The sequence below is a fragment of the Syngnathoides biaculeatus genome, chromosome 11 (genome assembly GCF_019802595.1).
Source record: "Syngnathoides biaculeatus isolate LvHL_M chromosome 11, ASM1980259v1, whole genome shotgun sequence".
Taxonomy (NCBI): domain Eukaryota; kingdom Metazoa; phylum Chordata; class Actinopteri; order Syngnathiformes; family Syngnathidae; genus Syngnathoides; species Syngnathoides biaculeatus.
The window spans coordinates 12,783,739-12,799,197 of record NC_084650.1 but is presented as its reverse complement, the minus strand read 5'-3'; the positions used below and the strand labels follow the sequence as shown (position 1 = coordinate 12,799,197).

General features: G+C 44.4%; 1 protein-coding gene across 1 annotated transcript in view; it reads left to right on the top strand.

Moving 5' to 3' along the window:
* Nucleotides 1-7,635: 7,635 nt before the first annotated feature.
* The window catches only part of atp11c (ATPase phospholipid transporting 11C), a 53,068-nt gene continuing 45,244 nt past the window's right edge, over nt 7,636-15,459 (top strand). Inside the window, exon 1 of the mRNA XM_061836017.1 lies at nt 7,636-8,166. Within this exon, the coding sequence (XP_061692001.1) occupies nt 8,140-8,166 (27 nt within the window). The 5' untranslated portion in view covers nt 7,636-8,139. The remainder of the gene's footprint in view (nt 8,167-15,459) is intronic.

The following is a 15,459-nucleotide window of genomic DNA, read 5'->3' as shown; positions in this document are numbered from 1 at the left end:
CTTTGTCCAGTTTCTTCACTTCCTTACCACACTCTCCACTGGTTTGGATTGTTGACCCCAAGTATTTGAAGTCATCCACCCTCGCTATCTTTTCTCCGAAGCGGTCAAGCCAGCCTGAAGCACAAGTCACGCTGAATGTCACGTCAGACCCTTTTACGCCAGTAACCACAAAATTCCCCCTCCTCACTGTCGGGTCTTTCTCCGCATGACATGCGCGCCCCCCGCGGCCACACCGGCGGATCAGAAAGGAAGCTGCGTTTTTGGGTTGCAGGCACAGTTGGCGAGCTAACTCCACGTCGAAACTGCGGCAGTTAATGATGAAGAAGGTTCTCAAGTTCTTTCGAGTGGGGGAGGGACGCCTAATACAGAATGGCCAAGAATATTAGTGGGCCCCCGTTTACTATTTTATCCGTTCCTGATGTATTTGAACTGAATGAATAAAGTACCGAGGTTGCGATCTTGATTGACTGATCGATTGAAATCTCGGGGAGCAAATGGCAAATAATTCAAACGGTTATTATATGTCATCGAGAGTAAAAATGAACTCCTTTTATAGTTGTGTTCTACACAGTAAGTATATTTCAGTCTGCACTTTATACATTTTAGCAGCTGAATCAGTGCTTCTAATTTCAGCATTAGTTTACAAAAGCATCTATACTACAGCATCTATAATACATACATATTCTGTATTCTCACTGGCATATATATATTTATATATATATATATATATACATAAACATATATATATATATATATATATATATGCTTCTGTTTCAATAGACAGTGTGAGTGCTGCTGGCAGTTCTGCGCTTGTGTAACATTTGGACGGAAAGCCGACGTCGCCGTGGACCCGAGCTCTCGCCGGGGCTCCGCGGCCCCTCTCGATCTCCATGACACGGCGCAGAAAAATGGCATCAATTAATCAACATTCATGGACCGTTTACTCGAGCTCCCCTTTGTGCGCGGCGGCAGGGTCTAATCCAGACAGAGACCAGGCTGTTCTGCAGCAGCGCAGACTGCGTCACTCCAGCTTTTGTGCGAGAAACCCATCAACTGGTGTTTCAGGGAAGTCTCCCCCCACTGAGAGCCCAACCCCCCCCCCCCCCCTTCCCATTCCCCTTAGCCTCTTCCTCTCGTGCCCTCTCAGTACTCGGGGCAGGAAGTGCTGTCTCTTAGAGGAGGCCATCCATCCATCCTTCTATCCTTCCTCTCCCAGCCCAATTGACAGCCATGTATGAAGAAGACATCTGTCCATATTTGAGCACATTTTGCTGCAAATGACGCCGCCCTCCATCCATCCGTCACCCGTGCCGCTTCTCAATGTGCTGACACTTGGCCCGCATAATAACCTGCCAATTCTTTGGGGCGCAGAAGAAGCGCGTTTAATTGCCGCCTGCGTTTCGAGCTCGCCCCACCCCCCCGCCACCCACCCCTACAATCGCACAATCAGTTACGGCGGGGATGCGTTTCTGCACGTCTTGATGTTTGCTCCAATTTAGGGCACTTTTCATACACTTGTGCGACTGTGGCTCGCCCTTTTCACAGCATGCAAATTTGGCACATTTGGCTTGAAATGGCGCGTAATTGCCCATATTGAAATCCACACCTTCCTACAAGAAGGTTCCTGCCAGTCGGTTCTCATTAACCCTAAACCGCGTGGGGGGGGGGGAGAAAAAAAAATTAAAAATCCAATTGCTTCACGTCGCAGCATAAATATCATCTGTATCGTCTTGTGCGAAAAGCGAGTAAATTAGAGGTGAAATGGATCCCGACCTGCACCTGACGGGAAAAATTAAAATATGGCAATTGTTTTCCAACAAAATTACATTTGGAAATGTATTTATTATGTAAGTACGGTATTATGAGTAACCACGACAGGTTATGAGGCTATTTTGTCTTTTCCGTGACACTCGGCTTCAGAGTAGTTCCAAACTTCCATGCATCCATTTTCTTTGCCGCTTATCCTCACAATGGTCGCGGGCAGCGCTGAAGCTTTTCGGCGGGGTACACCCTGCCATTCACAGGGCACATCGAGACAAACAGCCGCACTCACAATCACACCTCAGGGCAATTTAGAGTGTCCAATTAATGTTGCATGTTTTGGGGATGTGGGAGGAAACCAAAGTGCCCGGAGAAAAACCCACGCAGGCAGGGGGAGAACATGGAGACTCCACACAGGTAGGTCCGGGATCGAACCCGGGACCTCAGAACTGTGAGGCCAACGCATTCCAGCTGAACCACCGTGCCGCAGAATACCTTGATGTTTGTAGATTAATTTTGTGGGGAAAAAAAACCCCCCAACAACCTTTAACATTATATTCCTTCGCGGCATTAATTTCACGCTACAATGAGAAACTGCATAAATTTCTATTTGAAAAAGATGGAAAAAATTGGGGTGTCGTATACATCTGTGTTGATATTTTATGTCCACACTTTAGGTCAATAATCGCCGGACGCGCGTGTGATTTCAGGTCGGCTTAAGCTGCCCAAATTTTAAATATGGTAAATAATATAAAGCAGTAATTCCGTCAACCTTGTCCTGCGATCGCCGCTAAAGCGTTTTCTGCTCCTTCCTCTCCTTTCATTCCCTCCACGCACGTTGAACGTAGTAACAGTGAAAGAACGGGAAAAAAAATAGTCGGTACTGAAAGAACCCCGTGAGGCTGGAGTGGTGGCCCGAGCCCACTCCAAACAATGCCTTACAAGATACTGTTTAAATTCATATCCACTCCTCCTTTCTTGGAGGGGACACCTTAACAAACCGCTGACCCACCGATACACAATTAGAAGTGATGCGGCAGTTAAGGCGACAAGCAACTCTGTTTAACAGACAGTCTTTGACCCTCCGCCATTGAATAAATAGAATCCCCCCAATGAGAGTAAGACACTGCGTCGGAGTGAAAAGGGACCCGGGGACAATTTGAAGCTAAGTAGTTAAAAAAGACCTTTATGGAGTATAACGCCATTATCCCCACTGAATAAAAATAGGATTTAGTGTTTTTTTCCACTTAATTTAAATCAAAAGAGTCCCCACCTTACATATTGCGTTGGTAATGTAATGGAGAGAGCGCCACAAAAAAGGCTTTGTGGCTCTGACACCTCCTATAGTCGGGAGCATGTTGTCCCGCGAGAAAAGGGAGAGAAAAGAGATTTTCTTCCCGGCGTTGCTATCTAGAAACACATTCTAATTGATGCTGCTGCATTCCTCCGCTGGACGCATTCAGTGAATAACGAGCCTCGGACTGAATACCCATGAATTGGTCCCCACTAAGCAAAGCAGTAAAGCCCTTTGGCCCCACCCCCCCCACCCCACCCCCGTCCCTCAATGTCCCCGCACTGCCGTGGCAGCCAGCGAGCAGCACCTCCCCTCCTTAAAAAAAAAAAAAAAAAAAAAAAAACCCTTCCCCAAAGGCTCTTCTCTTAGTTTTAGCGCCCATTAAAGCATGACCATTGTGCGGGGATGCGGCCCACAAAGGCTGTCAATCTCTCCGGGCGCTCTCCGTAAAAGCTTGGACTCACACAGACTGGAGTGACGGACCGACCCCCACCCCCACCACCTCCTTCACCCCGCTCGTACCCCTGAAAATCCTCTCCCAGAAACTTCTCAGCTAACTATCCTCCGCCCCACTCGCTCCCTTGCTCGCTGGCTCTCTCCGGGCCCAGCGCACAAAGCATCAATCTGTCTTCAGCCTCAGCACCCTCGGCCCTTTGTCCCATGCGCAGGTGCCTCTGAAAGCGCCCACGGTCGCCCCGGCCTCCGCGTACGCCACGCCTAGACCGCGGACAGGAACTGCTGACAAAGGCCCAGTGTGGGAATGAGCGATGCGTGCCGGGCGGGAAATGGAAGGAGGGGGTGGGGGGTGCGGAGGTCCTCTAAGACAGATGGCTGGGGAAGTCTCCAAACTCCTCCACAGAGGCTGTCAGTTTAAATTCACAAGTACAACGGAGACACACGAGGGGAGAGCCACGGAGGGAATGCCCACCAAATTCGAATCTCCGGCGTGCACTTTCAATCAACAGCCCAAGCCTGAAATTCTCTCCGATACATTCATTTTTGCATATGATTCAAAGCGAAATGTGACCGATATGACTCGTGTGTCTTCAAAGTTGGTCAATTTCACATTTTTGGTCAAATCCATATCGCCTTCTGTTACTTTTTTGCATGACTGACAAATTTAAAGTGTTGAAAATAGCTCGGAAACAAATCTATAAACTCTCGAACGGTCTAACGATTTGTTGCTCTGCGGGAGCCGCGCAGAATTACGTCGCCTCGAGATTGGAAGAAGGAATTTTTCATCAACCATGAGTGAGAATAGTTAGGTCGGATACATCCGAGTAATCCTCCCATCGATACATTCATTTTTGCATATGATTCAAAGCGAAATGTGACCGATAAAACCATTCCTGACTCTTGTACGATCAAAGTTGGTCAAATTCATATTTTTGGTCAAATCCATATTGGCGTCCGCTACTTTTTCACATTACAAACCAATTTAAAGTGTTGAAAATAGCTCAACGACAAATCTATTAACGCTTGAACGGTCTTAACAATTTGTTGCTCTGCGGGAGTCGTGCAGCATTACGTCGCCTCAAGATTGGAAGGTTGAATTTTTCATCAATAATGAGGGAAAATAGTTAGGTCCTTCCATCCATCCACTTCCTTTGCCGCTTGTCCTTACAAGGGTCGCAGGGAGTGCTGGAGCCTATCTCAGCTGTCAATGGGCGGGGGTACACCCTGAACCGGTCGCCAGCCAATCGCAGGGCCAATAGAGACAAACAGCCGCACTCACAATCACACCTAGGGGCAATTTAAAGTGTCCAATAAATGTTGCATGTTTTTGGAATGCGGGAGGAAACTGGAGTGCCCACCCGGTGAAAAGCCACGCAGGCAGGGGGGAGAACATGCAAACTCCACACAGGCGGGGAGGGATCGAAACCGGGTCCTCAGAACTGTGAGGACAACGCTTTAGCAGCTGAGCCACAGTGCCACCCTGAGTAATGCGGTTTTGTTTCAACGTGATAATTGTTACGCTTCGCTATAATTTCGAAGGAAACGGTCAGCCACAAAGTTTTCGCCGCATCCGGACTCATTTTAGCCTGTTACGCTGCTTAATCAGTTCAAGGTTTTATTTATTGTCTTCTTCACGGCTCAAACACATTTGAAAAAGTTTGGAAAGAGGGTGTGATCACAGTCATTTGCTTTTATGAAATATTAAAGGAACAGCATTGAACTTTTCAAAACAATTTTTGGAATTAGAATCTAGTATCATTTCCATCACAGGTTACTCAAGTACAAAAAGAATCGGGAAGATGGTGTGCTCGGTCCGCAGCGAGATGCCTGGTCTACCGGCTGGTTTATTTTTATCCAAGTTGTGAGCGGCCTTGGGGGCCACTGCGACGGATTTAGTCATTTTTCTGTCTCGAGAGAGAAAGAAAAAAATGACCTAATACTTTTTTTTTTTTCCACTGGAGCAAAAGAATCCTGCCAAGAAACTACAATAACCTCCTTCTGCACGTGTCCCTGTGAGCGTCCGTGTGCACAGTGGGTGCGTGCAACTGATTGACAGATTTTTCAGTCAGGGTTCTTGTGAATGTGCGATCTCGGTGGTCATTCTTGTCCCACCGTCTCAAATTTTTGAAATAACAATTCAAATGAAATTAGAGTTACCAGATAAGGCCAAGGACGAATGATTTCGCAAGGGAGTATTTTTAATAACGTTCTACTGGCAGGTCATCAAGACAATTTTAACATATGAGCTTAAAAATGTGTGTGTGGTTTTTTTTATTTTTTAATTGCAAACTTCAGCTTGAAAGGACTTTTTTTTTTCTGGTCAGGGGTAGAGTGTGTGTGTGTGTGTGGGGGGGGGCAGTTTTGCACAGATTTTTGACATGGATGCCCGTAATTATTAATAATAATAATTATTATTATTGTACTGGACATATTCGACCATTTTAACCTATTAGCTACTTTAGCATATTAAATTAGCAATTGAACACAATTTTGGGGTTAAGTTGTGGTGTTGTTTGGTATACGATTGCAATAAAAAGATATTAACTTGAATGATGCTGTTGGATAATTGACATTTTGACATTCCAATAGATATCAGGAATAAATAATGTAATAGTGCAGTGATGGATGAATGGACAGATGGATTGGTTCTTAATCACCCAGACAAGCAACCAGAAAGGTATTTTTCCGAGGCAATGCAAGGTAAAAAAAAAAATAAAAATAAAAAAACAAAACAAAACAAAAAAAAAAAAAAAAAAAAACGGGGCTATTGTTTCATTTCAAACTTGTCACATCTTCACTGTGAGCTAATAGCATCCGACACTTCATATATAACTATAACGAACATACATAAAGAATGTATTCAAGATTTAGCATCTTGTGCTAATAATTGCAATAAAATGCTTATTTATAAAATATTTGTATCTTTGTGGCCTTTCTTGCCTGTGGTTTAGCCTTCCATGCAACAAGTTGAAGTACATTAGGGCGTTTTTTGTGTTGCTCGACTGCCACCTCGTGGAAAATAATTTTAATTGCAGCTACCTTTTGCGCACACGTCTGCACTTTACGACCGTCCCCAACATACCCACTTTTGAGGTTACAAAAGATCAACAGTGATTTTTGAAGACGAAAACAACAATAATAATAATGATATATTATGCTTGTCTCCATGTGCCCTGTGATTGGCTGGCGACCAGTTCAGGGTGTATCCCGCCTCCTGCCCGTTGACAGCTGGGATAGGCTCCGCCACTCCCTAGTGAGGATAAGCGGCTCACGAAACGGATGGATGGATGATATAGTATTATTATTGTCATCATCGTAGCTTATAAAGTTGTATATTATATACTTATGTTATTTTCCAATTTACAACAATGCAAAAAAAGTAGTTGTGAAATTGGATGCTGATTGTGTACCCTGGCTCCTCTTTGTCCTGACACGTTTGCTTTACTAGTTAAAACAATTTCAAAAGAACAAACAAATGAATAAATACATTTCTGCGCTTCTGTCGTTTGTACACTAGATGGTAGTAGAGTCCAATATTTTCAAAAGAAATTGCGTCAGTTTTGATTGATTGGCGGATTTTGTCAGGATTTTGTGCACTGACTAAATGAAAGACTAAAAGGGGGGAGATTTACTAGTTTGCATTCAAATCAATTATTTACGCGGTTCAGCAGAGTGGCCTCGTACAGATCGCGTCTCCATCAGTTTTGACGCTCAGGGTTCGAATCCCTTTTCCCGCCTTGCCCTGCAGCCTTTGCACGTTCTCCCCGACCAGTCCGGGGTAAGTTTGGAAGCCCTCACCGGTGATCCCAGAGGGGATAATTATCATCAAAAAAGTGAATGGTTGATTTTTTTTTAAATTATTTATATAAATGCGTTTCCTTTGATGTGTACACATTCTCTTTCTCTCTGTGAATACATAAAAGGTTTGGAAACGTAACGTCTCGTACGAAGCATACGTACGTTCGAGTCCGGATGAAGGTTCGGTGGACGTGACGTCACAGTCGAAACCGAAGCCCACGCGATGGAGCTGGGAGAGGATTGCGGAAGCGCCTTTTGTAGTCCGCAGGACCACATTACCCAGATGGCACCGCGAGACAAAGTTGCCGCACCTTCGGCCGGGAGGGGCGAGCGATCGTCTTTACTGGAAGAAGACGCCGCCGCCGCCGCCTCCGCTCAGGCAGTCACTCCGTGAGACTTCTTGCTTGGTGGCGGCGACGCCACCGGAACGGGTCGCCGGTGAGCACAAGTTCAAACGGACTCGAGCGGCAGTTTCCGGTATCGGTGCGGGGCAGGCGAAGAGGCGAGCCGCCGCCGCAGCAGCAACAGGGCGCCCGAGGCAAGCCGGCCAGCGAGATGTCCGTCTCGGCTCCATCCTGGAGCCTCCAAGGGGAAAAGCGCGACGGCAGAACCGCGACGCCGAGCCGCACGGCCGGCAGAGGATGCCAGTGGTGACGAGGCGGCGGAGTGCAACTCCTACCCCCGTACCGAGAGGATGTAGCGTCGCCGTCGTGGCTCCTCCGACTAACGTCCGTAGAATAGTGCATAGATAGTGAAGCTAGCTAACATTTTAGGGTGGAAAGTTGCTCGCGGAGGGAGGAACTGGAAACGAAGCCGTTTTGCGAGTCAAGATGCTACGAAGACGCCTCAACCGACTGGTACGTATTCGTATTTTTGACTGACTGGCGCGGGGGTAGCTCGTGCCCACCCCACCCGACGCATTAAACGTTGCTTGATCACACAGCGCAGCAGCTGTTGGCCTCAATCGGACGTAATTGAGCCCCCTTCGACGACGGGCTAACTGTAGGCAAGTTCACCCGAGCGAGCCAGGAAGTCACGACGCACGGGAAAGTTAACACTTTGCCCTCTTCCTACTTTAAGGTCACACGCGGGCAGGGCGGGGGGTTCAGTCCCATCAGCTGCCTTGCTAAGGTCGTTCGAAATTGCATGCATACGGAACTGATGCGCTTTAAAAGTTAAAAACTGATTTCTCCCCCACCCCACCCCCCCCTCCCTCGTATCCTCCATGGACTTTTCGTTCACACGTGTTGTAGTTTATAAACGGGAATTTCGTCACATTTCAAATAAGTTCATTTTTTTCTTTGCCAGCTGTTTCGTCGGCCTAATTTTGGTGGTTGTGGCATTTGGTTATAATAAGACACGAGTATCGTAGTTTCATCACTACCCGAGAAAAGCATAACTATATTTATACAGTATTAAAAAAACAAACAAACGTGGTCTTTTGCAATTTAGACCTGCCCGCAGACCGTAGAGTACAACAAAGCCAAGTGAGAATGTGAGTGCTAAAAAGCTCGTATTGCGTTTTATTGTTTTATGTTACCTCCTTGACTGACAGTTGTTCCCCATTTTTTTTAAGAGCATTTTCAAGGCACACAGAGTTTTGTGTTCTGACAATACAAGCACTGAATTTCACCTAAAAAGTGCAGAAAAATCAAATGGACAACATGGGTTGTTTTTTCACTCAAACCGCTAAATCATGCCAAGCAGAACATTGACTGAACAGGCGATGCTTGTATTTTATGTTTTTTGTGAGACCTCAAATTATTAAATGACAAAAACATAACTTTAAAGGGGCATTTAATATGAGCATATTTATTTTCAGATTATAAATTGTCCTGACGCACTTCATGACCTTAGTGTGGGCTTTCAACATGAGTTTCAATTTTCACATCTCTTTTCTCATTATCACAACACACAGTTTCCATTACTTACCGCAACGCGTTCTGTTGATACCATAAATATACATACTCTGCTCGAAAAATGCCTAAACTTGACGTTTGTGTCAGCATTTCTCTTCCTAATCGGTGTTGTGACAAGCAGTCACCTCCAAATCTTTGTTCCACTCGATTTTTGTGCCGATCTCAAATTCAAAGTGATGCAATGCTGCCATCTTAAGGGATTTGTTAGTCAATACAGTGGTGTTGTGAACCTAAAGTTTTACAGATGAGCTGGGCGAGACCCACTTCCATGCCTACCTGTAGAAAAACATACATGACAAATATGATTCATCAGCGGCAATAAAACGGTTGGGCTCCAAGCAGTTGACGGATATAAACGCCCACGGCAGTGAATGAGTCTACAGGGCTTCGCCCATTTTCAGTTATTTTTATGCAAGAAATATTTAAAATAGTTGGATGCGTGGACACTCGGGAGCATTTATGACAATTAATTGACTTCTTCACCAATGTTCCTTCTAATTTTTTTTTTACGTCTGAGCAAACACGCGCAGGCCGTGAGCGCCCCCTTTGACCACTGCGAGCAACATCAGACATATGCACTGTGGTCAATCAGTGTCATCCATTGAAGTTACATGGCTCATTAAAAGGCAGATTACCTTCCCATCAGAACAATTTTGTGTTTTTGCAAACTTACACTGAAAATGTCAACAAACAAAAAAAAATACATTGCTAACCAAACCAAGCCAACTATGAACTATAAATTTGAAATGTCGCTTCCAACTTTGTTTCATTTTTTTTTTTTTAAACCCACAATCATATCCCCGTCTGTTTTTCTTGGTGTAAAACTGAATTATTGCTTGCAGAATATCTTTTGCAATGCATGTGGAAAGGTGAATGATGCTCCCAAACAGTTGTGGGATTATTATTATATTGCCTCCTATATATAAATACAGAATTAACTTTTTGGGCACTGCTATCGTCTGTGTGTTCATTGTCGATCAGCTGTGCCAAGGTGGAATTTTGACATTACACGCCTATTGTAATTACCACTTTAAGAGCGGAGGGGGCGGAGTCAGGTAAACCAGGAAGTAGAGTGTGTGGCCGGCCAGCAGCTTGTTGTGAGAGGCAGTGTGGTGGCGTGATTTAAAAATAAAAAAATACGTCAGACTGTAGTTCAGTTCGCTGCATCTCTTTTCATCTGCGCTTAGAGTGTGCGACAAGTGCGTAAATGCGCAGTTGCGCAGCTTCGAGGGAACATTGTTCTTCACTAAAGTTAGTTGTTGTACTTTCTGTTTTGCTATTTATATTGTTTTTAGTGTGACTGTGTAGTTGAATCTTTCAATCATGTTGGTGATACTTGGACCATGGAACAAATGATTTCAATTTGCATTATTTAATAGGGGAAACAATGTTTCAGAATCTGAAGAAATTTGGAGGTCAACCAACGTTCTGGAATGCAATGTATTCAGGCAAAGGCTCCGTTGTACACACCTGCTTAATGTTTTTGTGTACTATCACCGTGTAAGCGCATTTTCTAGAACTCTTTGCTGCCCGAGTGCCTTCCTCAAAACCACATTGCACCTGTTTAGGAGTCCCGACTCTTGCTTCCTCTCAGTTGTTTGGGACATTTTGGAACTGGTAGTTCCCATCTCGTAGCCATCTAGCAGTAATTTCCAATGATGCTGCAGGAAAAAGAAAAATGCGACCGATGTGTCGAAAGCTATGCCGCAGTGGGACGGTGCATCGGATGCGTTATACACAGTGCTAAAGTGCAGCTTTGTATATTTTATTGCTCAGCCATTTGTTCGACCATTGCTTTAATTGCCCTCCCCCTGCTCGTAATCAGTCACGAGAGCGCCGCTTACGTGAAAGGCTAACGCTAAGCAGCCTTTTTATCATCCTCTCATGCACCAGGAAGTTGTCACCAATGGGCTGAATCGTGCGGCGTCCGAGAACAAGGACAGGTGATATAATAATGATAGCTTCTGACCCTCCTCCCGACCTCTCTCGAATCTTGCCAGGTGAGCCGAATGCGCTCCTTCGCGGAGAGGATTGCTGCTGTGCTTTCCCCTCGCCGTGAGCTGCAAATCATATTTTGTGCAGAAACCTCTGACATAGAGGCGCACAGTGCTGTTCTCGCAGACTTCTGAATCTCACCACGGGAAGGAGTAAGGGTGGTGGCGGTGGGCAGTAAGTGCCTCCACTAAAACCATCAGAGGAGGCACGCTTTGCCTTCACTTGACTTTCACTCCTCGATTCCCTCTGCCACCAAACCTTTTTCTTTCCGGGAAACATTAAGGATGGCTTCGAGGATGACGGGGCCGTCGCCCCCTCCTCCCTCCCTCCCCTCCTTTCGCCAGGCAGTCAAGAGGGCGAAGCTCCAGAGGTTGTAATGCTCTGACGGGAATGCAAAATCCCACAGTCGCCTTTGATGTTGGTTCAAGCCCCTTGAAGGCAGCACTGTGTTCTGGGGGAGGCGGAGTCTGCCGGAAATGCGATAGTTGCTCATTGCGGGGAAACGCGCCGCGATTGCGCAGAACATGCGAAAACACACCGCTGTGGAGCGTCCAAGGTCAAATGCAACCTCTTTCAGGAGGGTTTCTTTTTTTTGTTTTTTATATGAAATCATGTAAATTAAAAATTTCATTCATAGGGATTGGCCTTTGCATACGTTTCCTTGATTCCAGATTGAGGTGCTGTTGCGTGGATTTTGCTCAATTTCCCTCTTTCGATGTCAACTTTCTCTTTAGACCAACTAGTTCAATCACACAGGGGTGACCATCACTAGTTTGACGTAATTCCTAATGGCCACACTAGTGTAAGCACATTAACTAGAGCTGTAATGATTTTTTTAAATAACTTGAATAATTCATTTTTTTTAAAAAGTGCCCAAAAAAAAATCACTGCTTCGATGCGTCAGAGTGATAATTATTTCACATGGACTAATATTGCCGCAGAATCACCTAGTAGGTTGGCGCCTTGGTGCCCAGCCAGAAGAAAAAAAGTGCATAAAAGACAGAGACGCTCCAAAGTTTGGAATCATTTCACACAAAAAAAAAAACAGTGCAGTGTCTCTGCTGCAATGCAGAACTGGCTCTCACAACTCTAGGTGCAAGGATTGCTGACACAAAATAAGGTAAACGTCGGTAGATACGCGAAAATAACTTGCACTGCATATTAGAAAGCAGGTTATCAAGGAAAGAGGCTACCCGCTGGTCCACTTTTAATCACTTTTTTGAAAGCAAAACAGTCGTGAAATTTGTACATCCGTACTCTAATGGCATGGCTGCAACTGGCCCCGAGTGACTCGTGTCACATGGCAAACAGGAGTTGAAAGCCAGCTGCCAACCTGAGCTCGCAGTGGTCAACTTTACACTCAAATTTGCTGAATCCCAACTGACTCGCCAGGCCACACTTTTTAAAGCCTTACACATTACAAGTCACTGATACTACAGTGTAGCACGTGAGGACGGCCACTCCCAATTTGGGAAATGTAATACTTCCACACAAATCATGTTTTTTAACGCAATTGGTGGAGTGCTTGGTAGAATAGATTCTAAAAATATTCGATAGCTGGCCAGCCCGACTGTTGGGATCGGCATATTTAAAAAAAAAATGTATTTATGTGTGAATTTATCGTCAAAGATAAATTCAATGTCCTGTACGGAGTTTTCAAACTGCTAGCAAGGTGTATTGACTCCATCCCCTGCCCAAGCCCGCAACTAAGTCCCCTCACATCTCTGGGAAAGAAAAGTGATATTTTTTGGAATGTAAAGTCAATCAAAAATATGAGAGGTGATCAATTTATTTCATGAGAACAGTGACATCACTGTTCGTTTAGTATTTTGCTGCCAGTGGTTTACCAATTTCAGCAATATGCAGCTGTTATATGTGTTTGGCCTTGATTGCAAGTGGAGAGTTGTCCATTTCCTTCTTTGAAACTTTATTTGGTGGCAAGAGTTAAATAATCCAACCAAGAAAACCGTGTGAGGCGTCAGCGTCTCCCTGCGAGGTTGTGTGTGTGCATGCAAATGATTGACAAATGATTCGGTCACGTCTCCTGTCTCTGCAGGCTCTGAATGGCTATTGCCACACGGTGCACCAGTTGTAAAATTAAAATTAGAGGCATGAGCTTGATAACCTGATGAGTAAAGGTAAATTTACTTGAATAAGAAAAAAAAAACATAGAATATCATACTATTTTACTCTGTAAGCCAAGCGCTTCAACAGGTGCCACGCAACATTTATGCAAAAAAAAATACAAAATTGCACGATTTTTTTAGCATTCTCATTTATATTGCATAGTTTCTCCCCCATGTGACTTTGGCTAGGTGGGCACAGTGGGCAGGGCAATTAGGGTATTTACATGTAAAAAGTGCTTCGACTTACGAAAAATGAATGTTACCAACTACCGGAATAAAGTAATTTTGTGAGTAGAGGTACCACAGTTTTTTGTGAGTAGAGGCACCACTGTTTATGAGGAAAAACATTTTGTTGTTCACTGCAAACTCTCTCCAAATGTAATCTAACTAAATCTAGCTCAAACATGTTACTCAATTCATGACAAATTTAATTGTTAGTGAAATATGATAAATGAATAAATCATTGAGGCACTGCTAATGTTTTGTGAGCATTGTCATACCCAGAATGCCTTGCACTGTGTCCATGTATAATGAATGGGACGCTTTGAAAAAGATCCTGTGTGAACCCGCCATAATGTCTTTCCGCCAGTCGGCAGCCATAATTTTCTGTGCAGCATAGACTTGGTGCGTGTAATCCTCTAAAACCAGTTGATCAAAGTGGCAAATAATTCATGTTTCGCGTCTCCTCATTTGTCAGCAAGCAAGGGAAGCAGCCGCACTTGCGTAGCTTCATTTGTTCCAGTCCCTTTCACACGACTTTGCTGAGAAGTGTTCTAAAACTGTTTTTTTTTTTTTTCTGTGAACATAAAATGGTGCTCTTTTTTTTTTTTTTTTTTTCGCAGCTCCTTATTGTTTACGTATTAATGTTATGTTTTACCGCTATTGCAGAATACTCGGCACTGAGTACAAGGACCACTTAGTAATTCAAATCCAATTGGTAGGGGTTCATTGCAGATGTTCCTTTTATTACCTGACCTGACGTTATCTTGTGAGGGGCTTTGAGCGCTGGAACGTCCCCAAGGTCTGTAAAGCTGTCCACCCCCCCCTTCTGTGGTTAGCTCAGATGTCTACACACAAAGTATCACATGCAAACTTCATGAAACTAGCAGCTGTGCAAAATGTTGACTTGCAGATGGGCTCGATGCAGACACATATTTTGCATAGTGAGGTGACGAAAACTGGTCATTCTTTTTTTTTTTGGGGACTTTTTATTTTTTTTTCGTATCACTACGAGTGACCTCCTGTGCACTCTTATAGAGCAGCAATCTTTATTTTTTGCGCCATTGACCAATTTCATATTGAAATGATTACTTGGCTGGCAGAAGATGTCGTGACAGCACCGAGAACCAATCAGAGCAAAGCTGTTTTCCGTATTTATATTCGGAATAACAGTCAGACAATCACAGGAAAGCTTATTTACCCATCTAATATGAATGAGAAGTAGAATACAATAGATTGAAAAATGGGATCGTTGGCATTTGGAACCCAAATTAACTGGCAAACCTAATGAAAGGACGTCAAAGATTATGGAAAAAAAAAAAAAGTAATGTTATTGGATCTTTAATTTTATGACATATACACTGCCGCAACCCTGCAGGTGTGTTCTTTCAGACGGGGTTTTACATGTTCCGACTTTCTCCGAGACCAAGCCAATATACGAATGTATGAATGCAAGAGCGAGACTTGAAATGCGATTGGAGCGAACGTCTACGGCTGGTGTAACGGACAATGAAGCGCGGAGTGAGCGAGCTTGTGTGGAGACGAAAGCACAGCCAATTGACAACTGGAACAAATATTGTGTGCCCAGTTGAATTGGGGGTGGGGGGGGGGGGGGAGAGTCTAATGTTCAATAAAGTAGAATTTAAGAAAATTTTTATTTTTTTTTCTCTCTCCCTAGGTTACTCTTTTTTTCTGTGACACTTTGATGTGCTTACGTGGTCAGCTTGTCTGTCTAGTCTAGAATCTGTCAGAAACTCGTTGGGAATACTTTATTGACAGATGAGACAATCGTCCTTGCGCAGAGTCATATCTTCGTTGAGCAGTTAAATTCGGTGCGCTTGAAGGCCACACACACGCCACGGGAGGCGCGCAAGGGCTCAAGTGATTTATT